Source organism: Rhea americana, unplaced genomic scaffold (genome assembly GCF_003343005.1).
Source record: "Rhea americana isolate MKP2758 unplaced genomic scaffold, rheAme1 scaffold_222, whole genome shotgun sequence".
NCBI classification, from domain to species: domain Eukaryota; kingdom Metazoa; phylum Chordata; class Aves; order Rheiformes; family Rheidae; genus Rhea; species Rhea americana.
This window is the reverse complement of record NW_028186337.1, coordinates 825,843-845,647: the sequence shown is the minus strand read 5'-3', so window position 1 is coordinate 845,647 and position 19,805 is coordinate 825,843. Positions and strand designations below refer to the sequence as shown.

At 58.4% G+C, this 19,805-nt stretch overlaps 2 protein-coding genes across 2 annotated transcripts in view; one reads left to right on the top strand and one right to left on the bottom strand.

The window, feature by feature from the left end:
- The window catches only part of CDH23 (cadherin related 23), a 203,670-nt gene that overhangs the window by 150,237 nt on the left and 33,628 nt on the right, over positions 1-19,805 (top strand). The window contains exons 21-25 of the mRNA XM_085305569.1: positions 2,003-2,110; positions 3,898-4,087; positions 4,944-5,089; positions 5,418-5,610; positions 7,529-7,536. Coding sequence (XP_085161695.1) covers positions 2,003-2,110; positions 3,898-4,087; positions 4,944-5,089; positions 5,418-5,610; positions 7,529-7,536 — 645 coding nt within the window. The remainder of the gene's footprint in view (positions 1-2,002; positions 2,111-3,897; positions 4,088-4,943; positions 5,090-5,417; positions 5,611-7,528; positions 7,537-19,805) is intronic.
- Positions 10,576-11,061, bottom strand: CUNH10orf105 (chromosome unknown C10orf105 homolog). Its single transcript, XM_085305568.1, has one exon. It carries the CDS (start codon positions 11,059-11,061, stop codon positions 10,639-10,641), a length of 423 nt encoding a protein of 140 aa, XP_085161694.1. The 3' UTR covers positions 10,576-10,638.

Below are 19,805 nucleotides of genomic sequence, written 5' to 3'. Positions count from 1 at the left end.
AGCCAAGGATCAATCTCTCGCTGCTCGTGGCACCATGTCAGTTTGAACACATCACAGCATTTAGGTTCTCTTTCTCCTGGGATCCTTGGTTTGATTGCAGAAGAGATGTCTCGGGCAACAGAGCAATGTAGAGAAATACTACAGTTGTGCTGAAGAGTTCACTGAAATAATTGTCACCAGTGCCGAGGGCCATAGAGAGGTGTACGTATCCTAAAAGGAAACTATAAGCTTCCTACTGAATCTCCCAGAGACACATTACAGGCCTGGTTGGGCAAAGGAGTACAGCCTGGAGGATGCTGGGTTCCCTTTGGAGCTCCAGATGAGAGGATGTTCTCCTAAAACCTTTGTTAAGAGGAGGAAAAAAGCTATCTGCAACAGAGATTGCAATTAGGAGGGGAAAAAAATGCCTACAGAATGCTTTCCGTAAAGTATCTGTGGTTAAAGAACCTTAAAACCTGATGGGAAGTTGGTGGCTGATTAAAAGTTTGCCTGCTGTCACTAGCAGGAATACATGTCTGGGACTCAGAGCCATTTCCTATCTTAACTTTTGAAGTGGGATTAAGGGTCCAGGTCTCAGGGGCTTTGCAAGGTCCCTAGGACATATATATACCTGGGCATCAACTAACAGTGTTTCATGTTTCGTAAATAGGATAGTTGTGATTGCTTTGGTGATCAGAGGTACTGGCATTCGCGTGTCTAGGAGAGCAGTCAAGGAACGCTTTTAGTGAAATGAGTTACTGTTGGAAAATGCCTTTACTTCACAGTTCTAACTTTGCCTTGGGTGCTAAGTAGATTTCTGATCTCATCAGGACAGGACGGATTTCTGATCACACCACAGCCAAAAGCCAGGGGTCTGATCATTTGCTTGGGGTGCAAGGAACCCTTCTGTCTATGGGTGGCGTTGTGGGAGAGCAAAAGTGTTCCTCCGTGGGGTCTCTGGGTGAATGCACGCTCTGGAAAAAGCCAACTGGCTCTGCAGTTGTCTGAGATAAGGCTGGGAGAGAGAACATGAAGAAGGGTGAACCTGCTCATGGYGGTAGCCCTCCTGCGGTCTTTCCCATCCGTAGCACCACGAGGCCGCGCTGCAGCCGTGGTTCGTGATAACCCGTGCTTCCCGTCCTCGGGTGACGGACAAGCCCCTGGGGTGCTCGGGGTACAGGTGGGCCGCTGGCCTTGCCCAGAGGTCAACCTGGTAGCTGGGCTTGAGAATCAGCACCCTGCGCATCCCCGGGGCCTGCAGTCTCCAAATTCCCCKCTCCTGCCGCGGGGTGGCACCAGCGTTTCAGCCTGCTTCGGCCGAAGGACCGCGAAGAGCCGCMCAGCATCCCCGGAGCGAAGCGTACCCTCTGCGGGTACAGGGCTAGGCGGGGGGCGTTAACATCCATAGTAGCTGTGATGTCTGCGATAGCCAGTACAGGGCTTGTCGAGTTTCTGGAGGGGTGGTCCCTGAAGAAGGGCTAGGTAGCAGGAGAGCCCAGCTGGGGAAGYGCCCCAGGTCTGTCCTCCTCGGTTAATCCCCTGGCAGGGGTAGCTGGGGAACGCTGATTTTCCAAGGGCGTGCTGAACAGCAGTGGTAGAAATCTGAGCTCGATTCAGTGAGTAACAATTCGCACAGTAAATCAGGGCCTCCGTCTTTGTCCAGCCCTGACAAGGTGACCCGCCCTGCAACCCTTGTATCTCTTTGGGGAGATCTCGGGCACCGAGCAGTAGACATTCACATGATCCCGGCAGCTTTTCTGGGAGAAACCCTTTCTCATCTGCCAGAAACAAGGACTGGCATTTCCAAAGCAAACCCTGTGAGCTCTGTCCACCGCTTGGGAGCCGCTGGGTGGCTACAAGGGACCCTATTGGTGATATATCTTCAGAGGAAAGGCAGAGGCACCACKGCTGGCATCCATCAGCCCATATTCCTCTGGCTCTGATGATCAGAGCACTCTTGCTACCTTGCAGGCAGCTGAGTTGATGATCGCAGCAGTGATTTTCCTTGTTTTCTTTCTTGCAGGTGAACATCACGCTGCTGGACATCAACGATAATTATCCCACTTGGAAAGATGAGCCGTACTTCATTAACCTGGTGGAAATGACTCCTCCCAACTCAGATGTCACCACGGTATGGGGACGCAGTCTGCAAAGTGGGAAATGCAAAGAAACAAATTTAACACAGGGTTTGTTTTCGGAGGGACTGTGCAGACCAAGCCTTGCCACTGCTTGGAGAAGCCTGCCGGGGTTTGGGATGCTGTTGCACCTCCAGGTGCCTCCACACGGGCCCGCTGCAGAGCCTCTGGCCGCGGTGACCATGATTCCCTGCCGGCGGCACCCCTGGCGCTCTCCCAGGACGGGCAGGCCCCTGCCAGGCTCGTTTCCATAGCTTTTGCTGCGTTCGGCATGGTGCGGGCAGCAGTTACTCCAAAATCCAACGACGCTGGCGTGCCCAAAAGCAAGAAAGCTTTGGGCTGTAAGTCACGGAGCTGAACAGCCCTCTTGTCCGCAGGCCCGCGAATCGATGGAGCACCGCTGCCCCAAGCGCAGCGGCCGCGCTGTTTGCTCGCCTCCCACCGGGAGCGTGTCAGCGGCCCCCGCRCTGAACGGGGGTGAGCTGCGGCCAGGCACCGTCCTGCCCGTCCGCCGGGATTTTGGTGTGTGTTAGCAGCAGCGGGTATTTCTACGTGCAAACTCCTCCACCCTCACAGACGCTTTTTTATTCCACCCCCACATCAAAATGCTGGCGGTCACATTCGGCCGCGTACCAGCGATGCTGCCTTTGCCTGACCCTGTCTCAGGTGGGCTCCCAGGGCCGTGCCAGGCCAAGGCTTGGCCCGTCGAGCAGAGCGCAGCCTGCGCGGACTGGCCCGGACCACGAGGCTTTGGACAGCAAGGGCCGGGCTCTCGCTTCGGACTTGCAAAATGGTCCCGTGCCCTGGAGGGGCTTGAAACACGAAATAAATGAGGGGGAAAGCAAAGAGGATCCACCAAAATCATTGAACGGGGAAGACCGAAAAAGAAGCGGAGAGGCAAAGGAAGGTCTCGTAGCAAAGCCTTGCTCCCTGCGGGGAGGGAGCAGGAGATGGAGGAAGCCCCTGCAAGAACGGCTCAGGCCAGCCGGTCCCTCTTCCTCCCCCATTTTTCCCCTGAATGGGGACATTTGTTTTGCATGCGACACATTTTTTCTCTCTTCCACGTGTCACCAGTCCTGCTGCTTATTGCCCCCTTGAAGTCATCTTGTGTTTGACATTGCAATTAGTTGCTGGGAAAATAATTATTATATCATCAGTGCAATAGAAATTCAGCTGACGGACAAGCAGCAGGGGCCGTAGAAGTTGCAAGTGTAATAAATTCTCCTTTTTTTTTTTAATGTCAATGTCCCCTGCAATTAAAAATGTCCTGGGGAAAAGAAAACACTAAATGTCAGGTACGAAGAATTCCTGAAATGAATTATTTTCAACACTTTCTAAGTGGCAGCACAAGTTTCTTARTGTGCCTCTTTCTTTGCTTCATTTATGTTATTTTTCTTGAGGGTGCTTATTTTCTAGCTGGCTTTCTTTAAAAAGGGAAAGCAAGCCTGGTGGGATTGCTGCGKGTGTGCATCTCTTTCCGCACCAGCGCCTTCTGGGTTTGCTGGCCAGTCTCAGCAAAATATAAAATCTGCACCAGTTGCACGAAACTAGGCAGCCAGATGGAGAAAGAGAACTTCTTTCTGCCCGTAACGGGACAGCCCATCACGTGAGCTGAACCCCGTTAGCAGACACCGGTGAATCTACGTGGCTGTGCACCGTGGGAGCCTCAGGTCTTTCTATAGCATTGCTCACAGGCTTCCAGTTTTTCCTCCTGTAACTTGGCTTCAAYTTTTGCTGGTTGTTGTCCCAAAGTCCCGCTGACCTTTGCGTTGTGTCCGCACAGGTGGTGGCTGTGGATCCAGACCTGGCGGAGAACGGCACCGTGGTCTACAGCATCCGGCCCCCCAACAAGTTCTACAGCCTCAACAGCACCACGGGGAAGATCCGCACCACCGGCGTCGTGCTGGACCGCGAGAACCCCAACCCCCAGGAAGCGGAGCTCATGCGCAGGATCGTGGTGTCGGTCACGGACTGTAGGTGCCCCTCCGGCCCGCTCTGCTTGCCCGYGCTTCCGTTCCTCCCTGCATGCGCGAGCTGTGCCCGCATCGGTGGCACGTTCCTCCGGCCTCTCGCCGACGGGCTGGGGCATTAGCGCTTCTCACGCGTTAGCGTGTGCCGTCGCCGCTCTGGCGTAGCTGGGCTCGTCTAGGAAACCTTGCGGTTCAGGTTATGCAAGCTTTCTGCTTTCCCGTGCTGGTGGCTTTTTACGTATTAAGCTTAATTTCTTCCAGCCTGATTTCTTTCTTGTGACAAGGTGAAATGTTTCTTTTTCCTGTTTTGAATGTCATTTCTAAGGATCTTTTTGAGGAAAAAAATGAGAGAAGGTTGAAACTCTCTGCTAAAACTAACCAGAGACTTCCAAACCAAGACCTTGATAGTTCCACCAGCCCAGACAAGTGAGATTAGAAGGTGGAAACTCACCATCAACGTTGTTTTTGCTAAGGAGACACTTCTTTGTCCCAAGTGGCCACCTTTTGGTGGCAAAGGCCACCCGAGTGGCCTGTGTGTGTGAGCAGCATGTTCTGACAGAGATGCCCACTCGGGCTGTGTGTAGGTCACAGGGTCAGCAGCACGGAGACGTGAGTGTTTGACACAGGACGTAGGACAATCTAGTTCTTGGGACATAATGATAAAATACATTTTCCTCTGAAAATATTGTCTGAGGAAATCTTTTTTTTTAAAAAAAAGAGAGAGAGCAAGATTAAAGCTAGCCAAGGCAGTGCGGCCAGGTTAACACGTTGATGGGGCCCCATGCTGCCCTGCTCCCAGGGGGTGGGAACGGCTCAGAGCACTAATGTCAAAACCCTGCCCTGCTCCCGGACTCTGCAGGTGGGAGGCCGCCCTTACGAGCTACCAGCAGCGCCACGGTCTTCGTCAACCTTCTTGACCTGAACGACAAYGACCCCACTTTCCAGAACCTGCCCTTCGTCGCTGAGATCGCCGAGGGCCTTCCCGTGGGCTCCTCTGTCTTCCAGGTGAGCGCGGCCTGTCCAGCACAGCCCAGCGGTGGACATGGTGCTGATGTCACGGTGGTCACTGCCCTGGGCAGGAGCCCTTCTGGAAAGGGAGTCCCTTCCTCTGAGAAACCATTCCTCCTAGCCTGCTTCAACCCGTGTCCTCGCATCACGCATGTCACTGGCAAGAGGGATGCCTGGAGGCAGCTTTGCTTCAACCCGGTATCTTTGGGGCAAAGAAGTGCTCATACTGTAGAATTTTTGATCRTGGGGAAACAAGACCTAGGCCCAGCTGCTGGTGAGGTCTGCCTGCCCCRTGCTCATCCCTTACCTCTGCTCTTTCCACCAGGTAGTAGCCATTGACCTGGACGAGGGTCCGAATGGGCAGGTGACCTACCGCATGCAGGTGGGCATGCCCCGCATGGACTTCCTCATCAACAGCAGCAGTGGGCTCATCAACTCCACCACCGTGCTGGACAGGGAGAGGATCTCTGAGTACTACCTCCGCGTAGTGGCCAGCGATGGCGGTGTGCCCTCCAAAAGCTCCACCAGCACCCTGACTGTCAAAGGTGAGTGGGCAAAGCCCTACCAGCCTACAGAGCCCTCTGTGGTCTCAAGGGGCGGCTGCTTCACTCCAGGAAGAGGAATAGGTGATAGGAACCCCTCTGTTTGGAGAGGGTGGCTGGGAGGGAGATGTAGTACCACRAGTGAGGTGGAGATGGTGAAGAGGGAATGATTACCAAGCTCTCAGCACCCAAGAAATAAGGACTTCAAAAATATCAAGGAGAGAGATGAAACCAAAGGGAACTACTTTTCCACACCGTGTGTTTTTAACTCGTTGTTCCAGGGCAAGGTGGAGGGATTAGGAAAATGCACACAGGAAGGGTGGCCGTTAAAGTGAGCAGTCCACCTGCAGCACTGGCCCAGCAAGTCTGAAAGCCTGGAAGCAGGGTTATCCAGTCTTGATCAGCTGGAGACTCTCTCTTCATGGTGCTGTTTCATGGACATCTCCATGAGTTGTCCTGTCCCTTCCAACACATTCTAAGTTCCTAGCTAATACAGGAGACAAATTAATGAGTCGGACATCACATCWGTTCTTGTGTGCCACGGAGAATAGGAAGGGCAGCCTGTTCCACTGCCATGCCAGGATGCTTCACGTCTTGGCAAGACGGAGGTCAGCTCGCTAAGAGTGCGAGCGTAGCACGGAGACGGGGAAAGCACCGTGGTCTTGGTAGGGACCTTGAACTCTGTGCCTGRTTTTCTCCATTGCTCCCTCTCCAGCATTTCTGCACCTCTTGGCCTGCCTTTTTACCCAGACTTTTCCTTCAACATGTAATTTGCATCTGGGCAGCTAGTGCAATCCTGATTTCAAAGCTGGACCTTTATTATGTGGCCTATCTTTAATTGGATGTAGTTGTTTAGTGGCTTTGCATCTTAGCCTTTAGGACAAACGCTGGAAATGAGACGACCCTGAACCTTCCTCAGGCCTATGTTTGGGGAAAAAAAAAGAAAAAAAAAAAGTAYCTTGTCCTGTAACTCCAGCGCCATCTGCCATACGCCAGGAATTACTGATCTTGTGTTTAAGCGCCAGATTTTTTCTAGCCTGAGTGGGGATGGAAATCGGAGCTCCACAGGTTTTTCTTGCCCAGGTCCCACCTGCTTTGTAGCGACAGCGTATCTACTTCTGTTGGAAACTCCCAGCAGAGTTTGTAACTCAAGCTCCTGTTTGTGACAGTTGTGTAGGGGTTTGTTTGGACGTGGGGTGTGAGCTGTATGCAKCAGAGAGAACCAAATGCAGCCTGCAGCCTTGGGGACCAGTCCTTACGGCTGGTCTCCAGGCAGGAGGCCCACACGGACAGCAGGTAGCAGCGAGCAGAGGATTCGCTGGGAAGCTCAGCAGCAGGAGGAYGTTTCCGAGAGCCCCGTGGTGTCGGCCAGGTGTTTTTGGAAGGGCAGGTAACCCTGGGGGCACGCTCAGCTCTGCTCTCCGTTTCAGTCCTGGACGTGAACGACGAGAACCCCACCTTCTTCCCAGCCATCTACAACGTGTCGCTGCCCGAAAACGTGGCGCGGGATTTCAAGGTGGTCCGGCTCAACTGCACGGATGCTGACGTTGGGCTGAACGCTGAGCTCAGCTACTTCATCACAGGTACGAAGCCCCTCCGAAGCCCCGGGTTTGCACGGCGAGGCCGTAGGTGCAGCGGGGAGAGGCGCTCCGTGCCRGCGCATCTCTGGACTCCCGTGCAAAGCAGCCCGGGCAGAACTCATGCAAAGCAGCCTGCCGGCAGGCCTTTTCRTTCTGCCCGTGTTTTGCTAGCCTGATTTGCATGTGTTTTCCTATGACRCCTCACAACACCGCCCACCGTAACGCGAGCGCGTGGGTCCTCAGCAGGAGGGAACCTGGCAGGGGAAAGGACTCCGCGGGCCCCAAGTGAGGAGATGCAAATGCCCCCGCCGCAGAGAAAAGCGTTGTGTCAGCGGGTTCGCCCCCGCCCGGGGCGGGTGTCGGTCGGTGCCCCCGGGCGAGCAGCCGGCAGGCAGAAATCCCCCCCGGCCCCGGCCCTGGCCCCAGCCCGGGCCCGGCGGCCGGCTCGTGCCGCAGCGCTGCGCACCTGCAGCAGCAGGGCAGGGGATGCCCCTGCCGCGCTTTGACTTGCAAAGCGCGCACGCGGCGTTCGGAGGGCGCAGCAGCGTCGCGGGCGAGCCGCAGGCAGGAAGGAATGACCCCCGTTTCCTGCCGAAGCAGCCAGGAAATGATCCGTCTTCCCTGTAAAGGGGTTTGGCCCGTGATCGGCGCTCCTTGCCTGCGCGGTCCCCACGTCCCGACGTGTGAGATGGGGAGATCCAGCGGTGCTTCTTCGCGCTCCTGGGACGAACCGGTCGCCCTTGAGCCGGCGGGGCAGCTTGCTTTGCAGGGGAGCCATCGTTGCGTCTCGGCGATGGGTACACTTGTCCTTGTCCTCCTCTGCAGGTGGAAACCAGGATGGCAAATTCAGTGTCGGCTTCCGAGATGGGGTGGTGAGGACAGTCGTGAGTCTCGACAGGGAGACGACGGCGTCGTACGCGCTGATCCTGGAGGCCATCGGTGAGGGTTTCCCTGCGCCCTTTGGGGGACTGTCGCCACGCTGAGCTGCCTGCGAGACACAGCAGGGAAGCGGTGACCTTTGAAGCACGCTATAAACCAGAGCCTGCGTTTGGTGGTAGCATTTCACAACCCACGTGCATTAATACGTCTCGCTTCCACCACACCTGCTGCAGACAATAAATTTGCCCCGCGGGCTGGTTCGGCCCTGCGCTTTCCCTTTGCCCTGGGGGAGGGGAGGAGGACTGCCCGCTCCCCGCRAGGATCTGCCCTGTCCCGGGGGAGCCTCCAAGCACCACTGGCACAGCAGGATCATTCCCCTAATGCCATGCCAGGCCTTGGCTCAGTGACTGCCAATTAATCCAGAGCCACCTGGCACGGGCAACGCGTTGACATGCCAACGCGTCTTGGCCATCGTCCCTACAGCCTTATAATGATGCACTTGTTTACAGAAGACTTGGAGATTCATTTGGAAAGGAGAAATAAAAGGCTGGGTCAGGCTCCAGGGGGGCACGGAGCTGACCCCACCAGAGAAAGCGGTGGGCGCTGCGCCCGCTGCCTCTTCAGGACCAGCTCCGAAGTGGCGATGGGCCCGTCAGATGGGAATGAGCATGCCAGCGCTTTCCCAGGCCCCAGACCCCATAGGCTCTCGTTCGAGGGGTTTCAGCTTAGCTTGCCTCAGGGCATGTTTGCAAAAGCAAAACCGATAATACGTGCTCCCCCTTTCTCCTCCCCTGTGCCGAAAGCAAGAGCTGCACGTCCACCGCTCGTGCCGCGCTTCGGGGCGAGCACCCGCACTGAGTCGTTGCTTTGGAACTTTTAAGCCTATTATTTTTAGTGGTTGCTCTCTGCTGGGTGAAGTCTTGGTYGCACCACGTGAGGGATCATCTTTTTTGAGTGTCTTCTGGCTGTCCTTGGGGCAGTGGCCTAAATCAGCGCTGGGAGCACCTTGCCTGTGACACCCTTGGGGGGAAACAGGCAGCTTTTAAGCGAGGAGAGGGGCAGTGCTGACAGAGGTGCCCCCTCTGCACCACCTGCGCGCACGGGCGATGGAGGTGACCAAACCCAGCCTCCCCTCTGCTCTCTCTCCTGTGCAGACAACGGCCCCGCCGGCAACAGGCGGACCGGGACTGCCACCGTGTACGTCACTGTCCTGGATGTCAACGACAACCGACCCATCTTCCTTCAGAGCAGCTACGAAGTCAGCGTGCCGGAGGACGTCGCGGCGGCCAGCAGCATCGTGCAGGCACGTGGGCGCGCTCGTTGCCCCGGGGCTGGGGGGTGGCGGGGGCTGGCTTTCCGCGCTGGCAGCGGCCGTGAGCCGAGCCTCGGCCGGCCTCTTGCCCGCCTTTGCGAGCGGAGCGTGCCCACCTGYGCCTGCGTCGAAGCCGCTTTTCAGCAGGCACCCGTCAAATTCGTCACCGCAACCATAAAGCGTGGCAGGCTCCGGCTCTCGCCTCGCGATGGGGCCAGACCTTGCACGGTGTGGGCACCTGCGCGCACGTCAGCCCAGCCCCGGGAAGGCGCTTTTCAGGGTGCTACGCTGCAAATTATTCCAGCAGAACGCTTTAGGGGCTATTTTTTTTCCCCCAATTAAGTCTCCACTCAGGGCTAAGGCAGCTAAAAGATTAAATGCATAAACACCCTTAAAAGGGGAAAATGTTTAAGGAGCACGTGTGCTGCGAGGGAGCACACAGGTGCCTCACAACTTTCCAAAGAAATGCAGCATAATAGCTGCGGGTGGGTGTAGTTTGGATGCTTCCCTRTTTTATGCCAGGAAAACCATAGCATGGAAAGCGTTAGGGAAGCTGTAGCAACGAGATCTCCCGTTCCCTCCCCGCCACCCCAGAGCTGCAGCCTGCAAACCGGCACCTYGATGGCTTCAAAGGGCTAGATGCGAGCGTTAGAAACTCAGAGCACGGTTAGAAGCATCATTTATTCGTCTCGGCTTTAGTTAAGCACAAATGCTCGTCCCCAGGGAGTGCGGAGCGGAGCGCTCCGGAGAAYGCTTTGCTGGAGCGCCCGCGGACCCAGCTGGCCTGCGCCCAGGCAGGAGCACCGGGCTCTGCTGGAGCCCAGCAGCGTATACGGGGATATCTTCGAGCTCAACGTGCCCCGCGGGAGGCGCAAGCGACGTTTCCTCCGCGCGGTCCGGACCGAYGCGGCCCCCTCGTGCTGCGCTGTTCCCCCAGGCAGCAGAGAGGTCGGGGATGCTGCGGTTGGCGATGCTCTGTGGTGTCCCGCGCGCTCCTGGACGGTGGCAGTAAGCTCGTTTTGGAAAGGCGGCAGCTCTGGTTTCAGGCCAGCAGCCACCAGGGTCTGCCTGAGGAGGGGGCCGAGTCCGAGCTCGCGGCACACGCGGCTCTTCCCCCCGGCAGTCAGCACCTCCCAAGCTAAGGCGGTTGCTCGTGCTACGCCTGCTCCTTTCTCGTACTGGCTCCGCAGCCCCGCCTGCGGGTGGGGATCGCCCTGGTGCCGAGCTGCAGGGTCACATTTTGGTGGACTCCAGGAAGTCCCAGTCGCAGCGGGCAGGGGGTCTCCTGGGGCAGGCTTGCTGGCTCTGGGAGACTCCCGCGGGCCGGCTCCTGCGGAAGCTGCCGATGGAGCGGCGCAGGGAGCCCAGCCGCTTCCAAAGCCGCAGCTGGGGCTCGCTGGCATCCTCCCCGGGGTAGGGCATGCCCTCGCGTGGCCCGCGGCGGGAGCCGTCCAGGGCCGCCGGCTTGCAGAGGGCAASGAAGACGAGGCAGCTGGCCAGGAGGAGGAAGATGCAGACGAGCGCGATGATGACGGGCAGCGGGTCTGCCTTCTCCGGTGCTGCGGTGCCTGGCGGCACCAGCGTGGCAGTCGGAACCAGAAAGCCAAAGAGGGTGGGAGCGGGAGAGGTCCCGTTGGCAACATCCTCCGTGCTCATCTTTCCTGCAGCACCTAGAGGAAGCAACGCAGATGATCACCGTTTAGAGGCGGTGCAGACACCCTCTGCCCAGCCCGAGGGCATTTTGGTTTGGTCCAAGGCTCTCCCAGCCGTGTTTTCTGTGGCATGTGCTAACATGCAGGTAACATGCAGTACCAAGGCTCCACTGTCAGGGTCCATAGCCTACACCTACGCTGTAGGAAGCTTTTTGAGGAACAATAAGTAAYTGGATACTAGAGAAGGTTCAAAATCCTCTCCACAAGCTGTTGGGCTTTGGTTCCACTCCCTCAAGGGAGTTACAGCCAAATGTGACCCCCCCCCCCCCCGGTGGCTCAACCCAGCCCTCGGTGTGCCAAGGGAGCAGCCGAGCCCTGGCACGCTGGAGGGAGCGCGCTCAGTCCTGCGCTGCTTAGACATTCAGAAAAAGGTGGAAGAGATGGCAGCTACCCATCCTTCGTTGCTAATGGAAACTACGAGACGCCCCGAGAAGGATTAGCTGGGGACGGGGCATGCAGGCCCGCAGGGCAAGGCCGSGTGCCAGCGCGAGCTGCACCGAGGTTGCCCAGGCTACCTTAATTCTGGCRTGCCCTAGCCGCCCCGGCTCGGCTCGCTGACCTCGCGGCGGTCCGGAGGGAGGGAGGGGGCTGCAGGAAGTTTCTCTGGGTTGTTTTTTGCTCTGCTGGTGGTGGCTGGGGGGGGTTGTTGCTGTTATTATTTTAGAGCAAACTGAGGACATCTCCTAGAAACGCGTTGGGAGGCATGGACCTCTTTGGTCCGTCTGCCAGGGCTCTGCCCCTCGAGCCGCAGGCTGCCTTCCCTGGGGGGCAAAGGCAGCTTTTCACAGGCTTCTGCTGGCAACAGAGGGTGGCGAGAGGGGACGTTTGGGTCTCCTTGCTGGCGGGAAAGGACAGRCTCTTCCAGCCATGCCCTCGCCTGCTGTTGTTTCTGCTCCATCCCTTCCTCGTGCGCGGCTCCCTTTCCAAAGCTACGATTTCAGGGACGCTCTGGCCTGACCCTCACCTGGTCGAGCCCCTTTCAGAAACGGGGCTGCTGAAGATCTGCGAAGTCTTTGCAGAGCACACGTGAACCGTGCTGCTTTCGAGGGCCAATAACCTGGCAGTTGCAGGGCTGGCAAGAGTTGCAACCCTAGGACACCACTTTCTCCCCATCCACCTTTCGAAGGTTTCCTCCAAAGTACAGCCTTTAGCCTATTACCATGGACAAAACGGGTCTTCCTTCACCCCCTGCCTGACACACTGTGCTATAGACATTTCCACAGAGATTGCTTGACAATTAAAAGCACCTGAAATTAGSGTCTCACAGCAGGAAGTGTCAGGACCAGGAGCAGCTGCACTAGCTGTGCAGCATCCAGCAGGACAAGGGCTTCCTCTCCCGAGATGGATGTGGGATGGGCACCTTGCACCTCTMCTATGCTTGCAAGTGCCTGCAAAGCTCCCAGCTGTCATTCTGGGTGGGAAATGGAGGGTTTTATTTTTGCCCCTCCATAATACATAGGCTTCATATGTGCCATACCAGGCTSTCATCTCCTGGGTCACCCTGCAGACCCGTTTACGCCCCCGGCCAGTTCAGCTCGGCGGGGCAGAGCCACCCCACACCCTGACCTGGCTCCGCAGGTCTGCAACCTCTCTGCTGCTTTTTGGCAGGGCCCTTCCTCCCTGCCCAGCCCRGAGGCACCGCTCTGTGCCCAGAGCCCGGCGCCGGGGCGGGGAKGTTTCACCTCCTTAAGTCCAGCTGGGAGAGGAGCCGCCCCACAAGCAGTCTCCTTTCAGCACATCTGCAGCCAGCCAGATGTGGCCAACTGGCTGGTAAAACGTCAGCACTAGGTCCGTCACTGCTAACRCCCCGTTCGAGCTAACTGAGCATCCGGTGGTTTGGGTATGTTCCACCACTACGGCAAYGAACCATTTCACAACCGCTGGCCAAGCGTCCCCGTTTGTCGCAGGGCTCCTTCCCGGCATCGGTGGCGCAAAGAGGAGCGCGCAAGCCGTTGTGCAACGCCGCAGGGCCCGCCGAGGAGTGCCCAGCCTGGCGGAGCCCCTCGACGGGCTCCACCGCGACRGGGCCGAGGCGCGGCGCCAGCGGAGGGAAAGCAAGCGGGTTTCACTTTGCAAAAAGCTCCCGAAAGGAGCGGGGAGGAGGAAGCRGCGCTCTCTTTTTGCAAAACTCTCTCTGCAGAGAGACAGTTGCTTTGGGGCACTTGGGCGCGCGTCGCGGGGCCGAGATGGGAAGGAGCTCTCTTCCCCCTGCCCATCTCGCCAGGTGCCGCTGCCCTGGAGCTCCCCGGCTTTTCCCGGCGCGCTGAAYCTTTCCACTTACTTGAGAGCCGTTTCTCGGGGCGGCTGCGGGGACGAGGGCAGCAGCTCTCCAGCCGGGGACGGCCGCTCACGCTGGCCTCTCTCCTCCTGCCCGRCCGCCTCTCCCGCCGGCTCCCTGCTCCTTTTCAGAGGGTAAGGGAGGACGGGAGGGAGACGGCAGCCCCGGCGGGGCCGGCCCACGGTTCGGTCCCCAGCACGGTCCCCGGGCCACCGTGCCGCCTGCCCGCCGTGCCCACCTTGCTCTGCACCCTCCTGCTCCCACCTCGCCTCTCCCCTCTTCCCCCTGCCCCATCCCAACCCTTTTCCAGCCCATCTCCGTAGCCATCCGTTGCTGCTTTAAAGGTGGCCTGCGAAAAAGCTCCTTCTGCTCAGGCCCTCCTTTTGCTGGCCGGAGGATAAAGCAGCTCTGCCCGATACCCTCTGCTGCGCAGGGGCGGCAGAAGGAGCCGTCTCACCTTTCAGCCGGCACCGGAGGGCTGATCGGGGGCTGGCGGCTCCCCGAGCTCGGCCACGCGAGAAAGGTGCGYCGAAGAGCCGGCGCTTGCCTTCGAGTTAAATCATTTTCTGAAGTTCTGGACGGTCTGTCCGACCCTTACATCAGGTTTCGGCGTGTCCAACTGCCGGTGTCACAAGCTTACCGCCTCTCCCGCCAGGCAGGGACTCTGCTGGGGCCGGCCGAAACCAAGGAGATCTGGCTTTCCAAAGCTGGCAACCRCCAGAAAAGCAGGGAGGGAGTCCTGCCGACCTTTCTGGAGAGCTTTCAAGCTTTCCAGAGTATAGGAAAGCYCTGCCTTTATCAGGTGACTAAGGCAGACTTCAGTCTGTGCTTCATTCGCCAAGACTGAGGGGAGGGGGACACAAAACCCTCCCCTTTGCTGTCCTCAGGATGTGTTTTTCTGCACATAGCACAGCAGGGAAAGGCACAAAAAGCTGCAAAYGGTTGTCTCCCTCCAGGTTTCCCTTGTAGCACTGGTGCCCTGGCACATCATTTGCCCAACTTTGCTCCGAAGGGAGCCAGGGCGTGCAGCAGGCTGGTGTCCCCAGGCCGAGGCAGCTGCTCCGCTCGGGCATCACCTGCTGGAGATGGGTCCCTTGGTCCGGGGCACGAGGCCAGGCCGAGGAGCAGGCAGCAGCCTCCCAAAGCTGCATTTCAGAGGCTCTGAGCACCTGCAGCTCCTGCAAGTGTTGTTTCAAGTTGCGGGTGAAAGCCAGCCCAGGGCGCTAAAGCTGAGCCCCTATAAATGGCCTCCTCGTTCCTGCTGCACCTATGGCTCTTGCCATACTGCTAAGTCTGGGTGCAAACCCGCACCTGGTAAAAGGAAACTGCTGAGTAATATTTGTAGCCAAGCGGTGCAGCTGAGCGCCCACGTCCCCAAGGGGACCTAGCACAACAATGAAGTTAAAGCCATTCCCTGAGATCTCGCCCAGATGATCTGTAAACAGCAACCGCCGTGTTTGTCGGCGGGCTCTTTTGTGGGCAGCGGGAAACGAGGAGATGAGCAGGGGCTCCAGCCCAGCTGGGAAGGAAGCACAGGCCCTGCCCTTGTTCCTGCTGCGCGCCATCCCGCTGCCCAGCTGCCGGGGCCCGCAGCTGCTGCGGAGGCTTGGCAGAGACGAGTCCTGCAATGTTGTGCGGAGACACCAGAGGGGACCGTTGTGTTAAGTTTCCTTGGGAACTGGGCAGCAGCTCCTCAGTATGGCCCCTCCAACGTGTCGCCRTCACTTTGATAAGCCCTTTGAAAGCGCTTTGTGCTTTGATAAGTATTGTGCGTGGCTTATTTCATGTGTGCACGTCCCAGCCAAAGGCCGCTCTCCCCTTCTGCTGGGGTTCCCGCGATGCTCAGATGGTTGTCCAGAGCACCGGTGTTCACTGAGCACGTTGTGTTTGTGTTTCCTCYGGTCTTTCTCACGCGCATTGCTTTTTGAGTTGACCTTCCTGAACCTTGCAGAGGCATTGTAAGAAAGGGTAAATGAGCACAGTCCAGTTCCCAGCTGTCAAAGAGAATAGACCCACGTGCCTGCTCCAGCACGAGCCTGGAGGGGGGTCATCCTCTCCCCATAGCGCTGTGTATGATAAACCTGGAAGCTGTAGGTCTCCATGCAGTCGCCCAGGGGAAGGAGCCCGTCTTTGGGTGGCTCAGCCGGCCGGATATCTGCTGGCATTGTACGCTGGTGCAAGCGTTAGTGCGCGGGGCAGCGCTGGTGGAGATGGCTCTCCGCCTGGGTGCTCGCCCACAGACCTCACAGCGTGGGCCTCAAGCTCAGCTCCAACCCTGGGCCAGTTTGGGCAGGTGACCTGGAAGCCGAGAGCTCCTGAGCCCGTTAGCCCTGTTGTCTGCGACCAGTCTCCTGCCTTACAGCTGCCSTTAGCCAAGCTGTCCTGACTTCTCGGTGAGTCAGACAGAAAAAAAACAACACTGGCTCTTGCAAAACGGCCCTCGGCCCGAGCGCGGGAGAGGGGAAGGAATGCACGCGCGAGGCTGGGGTTGCTGCTTTCTTCTCTGGCTGCTTTTCACTTGGCTGCTGGAGGTGCCCRGATCCGCTGGGCGCTCTCCAGCGTGCTCTTGGAGCAGCAAACGCTGTACCTGTGAGTCCGCAAGCGATGCRGGCAGGGTTGCTTTCTTTGGCTTGCTGTCCATAAGCTCCCTGCCTTAGGTGGGAAAGGGCCACAGTGCACCGAGGAAGAGGAGGCCCGTCCTTGGGGCTGCCCGGCCCGGGAGGGTTTGGCACCGTCTCCAGAGCTCTGCCCTTCACTGCCTGCTTTTCTTCCCTTGCAAAGGTGAAAGCCACAGACGCGGACGAAGGCATTAACGGGAGAGTRTGGTACAGGATTGTCAGGGGTGAGTCCAGCAGCCCCCTTGCCAYGCGTGTTCGTGCATCGGCAGCTTTCTGGCAGCTTCTGGCCGCAGCTGCCCACAAACCGCCCTCGGCGGGGCTCCTCCTGCCTTCGCGTTGCCCCTTGCAGCCCACAGACCTGTTTCCCCTCGCCCCGGACGAAACTGCCGGGTAATTGCCAGGGGACGGTCTGTCCTCAGCGGCCCGTGCCGGGGCTGAGATGGCGGGATGCTGCAGCTCCCGCTCCTCTCCGATGCCTCCGGCACGTACCAGCTTGGCAAACACGGCCCAGCCCGGCCCCGCAGCAGGGAGCGAGGGCGCTCTGCAGGTGCAGCCTCAGCCTCTTGCCGCCCCATCTGCATGGTGGCATGAGGGGCTTCGCTTTTTGGGGGTTTTTTTGGCCTATTGAGGCAGCCTGAAGGCGTGGGGGAGCAGGCTGTGCTGCACAAGGTGACCGTGGGCACCGGGGAGGCATTGCGCGCGCCAGGGAGCCTGGACGGAGCAGCAGCGCGCACCGTTTCTTCCTTTTTTTTTTGGCCCGGCAGGAAACGAGCACAACAACTTTCGGATCAATCCCAGCACCGGGCTGGTGATGCGAGGCCTGCRGCCCTTGGACCGGGAGCAAAACTCCTCTCACGTCCTGGAGGTGGAGGCCTACAACTCGGAGCAGGGGCCGATGAGGAGCTCCGTGAGGGTACGGCCGCCCGGGGTGTTTCGGGAGAAGGCAGGACTTTCCACCCTGCGCCGAGCAGCGGCAGGCGTGCAGGAAGTTTGAGAGACCTGGCATGGAAACGCTGACGGAAATTCTCCGGGGGCTGCCTGTGGGTGGAGAATAGTTTTGTTTTGTTTTGCCTTTTTTTCCCCCTTTTTTCCCGCGACATTTTGTAACGTAATTAGGCGGCTAAGTGGCTCGGCCCGGGAGGGAGAGCCGGCGCTGTCCCCAGAAGCACGTGCGTGGYGCTGGCCCGGGCAGATTCCCCCCTTTTCCTTGTGAATTCTGCAGGCCAGAAGCTCAGCGTCTCTTTGCCGCCCCCGTAGCGCAGCTGGGGAAGGCATCGACGCATCAGCCCGCTGGAAACCGTGTCTGCGGCCAGCCGTATATTTAAATAAAACGGGACCCGGTGGCAATAATTAGCAGCGATACAACAACTTCCTTCCTTGAGGAGGGATTCCCATGAGCCTCCATCTAGCATCCCATCCCTCTAGCAGCATCGCCGCAGCCTCTGCATCTTATTTTTAGACCCRCCGAGTTCGTCGGGGGCTCTGGCCGAGCGCCACGTGCCCACAGTGCCAAAGCCAAGTAGAAAGCCAGGAGGAGAAGGGATGTTCCCTAGGGACGGGGAGAAAACGCGGCTCGACTCATACGCGAGAGCAGAGCGAGAGCTTCCGACAGATTTTCCCATTGAGTCATCAGCGTTTCTATGTTGCGGGATCTCCGACTGCAAGATCTTGAGTAGGGGATCCCAAAGCGTTCAGTAACTGATAGTCAGCCTATACCGACCTCCGGTCAGGAAAGGGTTGGCCAGATTAGCTCCCTTGCTGAGCCTTTTCCGAGCAGAGCAGGCTGCAGGCACGTGCCCAGCTCGCTGATGGTTTCTCTGGGGGGTTTTGCAGGTGATTGTCTACGTGGAAGACGTCAATGACGAGGTGCCCGTGTTTACCCAGCGGCAGTACAACCGCCTGGGGCTGCGGGAGACAGCCGGGATAGGGACGTCGGTCGCCGTTGTCCGAGCAACGGACCGAGACACGGGTAGGAAGCCAGGGGCGAGCAACGAGCATCTYCTCCGGCATCCCCATCCCTCCCTGGTGCTGAGGCTCCAACATGGGGGAGATACGGTGTTAACAGTGTCGGTCTCTTTGGGAAGCCTGGCTTAAATGGTTGTTTCCTTCTGCTGCCCCAGGGAACGGTGGTCTGGTGAGCTACAAAATCCTGTCAGGTGCAGAAGGGAAGTTTGAGATCGATGAGAGCACGGGCCTCATCACGACCATTGATTACCTGGACTACGAGACCAAAACCAGCTACCTGATGAACGTTTCCGCCACAGACCAGGCACCCCCCAACAACCAGGGCTTCTGCAGCGTTTACGTGAGCCTCCTAAACGAGCTGGATGAGGCCGTGCAGTTCTCCAACGTCAGCTACGAGGCTGTCATCATGGAGAACATTCCCCTGGGCTCTGAGGTGCTGAGGGTCCAGGCCCGCTCCATCGACAACCTCAACCAGATCACCTACAAGTTTGACCCCAACACCAACGCCCAGGCGCTCTCCTTGTTCAAAATCAATGGGATCACCGTGAGTAGCCACAGGATCGCCCCTGCTCCAGCACGGTTGTCTAGCGTGGATTAGGTGTTGGGGGTCAACATGGCTGTTGGTCCTTGGTAGGGTGTGATCACAGTCAAAGGCCAGGTGGATCGAGAGAAGGGAGACCTTTACACCTTGACGGTGGTGGCCGATGATGGAGGGCCAAAGATTGACTCCACGGTGGTGAGTAGCTTCTTGTGGTCCTCACCCAAACAAGTTCTGCCACGTCTTCTAGCAGGTGCTGCTCCCCTGCCCTGCTCTGTTCCAACCCGTGCAGGCAAGCATTAGGCTCTGGAAACCCTGATTTGGGGGGGATTTGCGTAAGCACGAATCGTCGTATTTTAGCTTCTGCATATCACAGGGCCAGTTTTCTCACAACAAACAAACAAAACAAAACAAAAAAAAAGCCCAAACTGTGGAATTTGGTGATCAGACTAAAACAGCTTTGAGGTAGGTAAATTTTGAGGCCTTGAAATACCTCAGAGTGGTTTATATTTGAGTGCATTATATTTGGCAGTTTCAAAGGCGCCTGAGCAGGCGGGTGATTTGCATTTGCCCGCTGCAGCGCGGGGCACGTAGGGTGCAGAGCGCACCCTGTCCCCCGCGCCCGGAGCCCTGCCGGCACTAACGACGCCGTGCCGATTTGGGCCAGCCGGGAAGCACCTGGCCCCCGGGCGGGCTCTGAAACCGGGGCCCGGCCCGCGGGAACGAGCCGCGTTCTGCATTTCGGGAGCTCTCGCTCGCCCGYCTGCTCTCCCGTCTGCTGCCTCTGGAGATGATGTTGAACGGAAAGGGCAGGGACGTTGCAATGGTCACCCAACCCCACCGATGGGTGCCAGCGGCTTTGCTCTCTGCGCGCTGCCGTGCTCTTGCTCCCCAGGTGAGGAGCAGATCCCCCAGGATCRCCCCGGGTCACCTGAGCTTCCCGGGAGCTCTGCCCCGCTCCAGCCGACCTCACCACCGCTCGCTCGCGCGCGCCCGCGGCGCCTGCCCTGCCGTCGTGCACCGGCTAACTCTTGCTTATTTATTTGTTTTTCTCTTTTCCCCCACTCTGCTCCCCTCCGGCAGAAGGTAAGCGTGCCCGGCGCCTGGCGCCGGCTYCAGTGCCGCGGCCCGTGCCGGGGAGGTCGGTGCCGGGATGCCCCGCGGCAGCAGCTGCGGCATCTTCTCCAGCCTCCACCCACGCTGTCCCYGCTCCCGGCTCGGTTTCTTTCTTTGGGCGGCAGCAATAACGGCTCGCGCTGCCGGGCCTCCTCCGGGACGTTGTCCCGTTC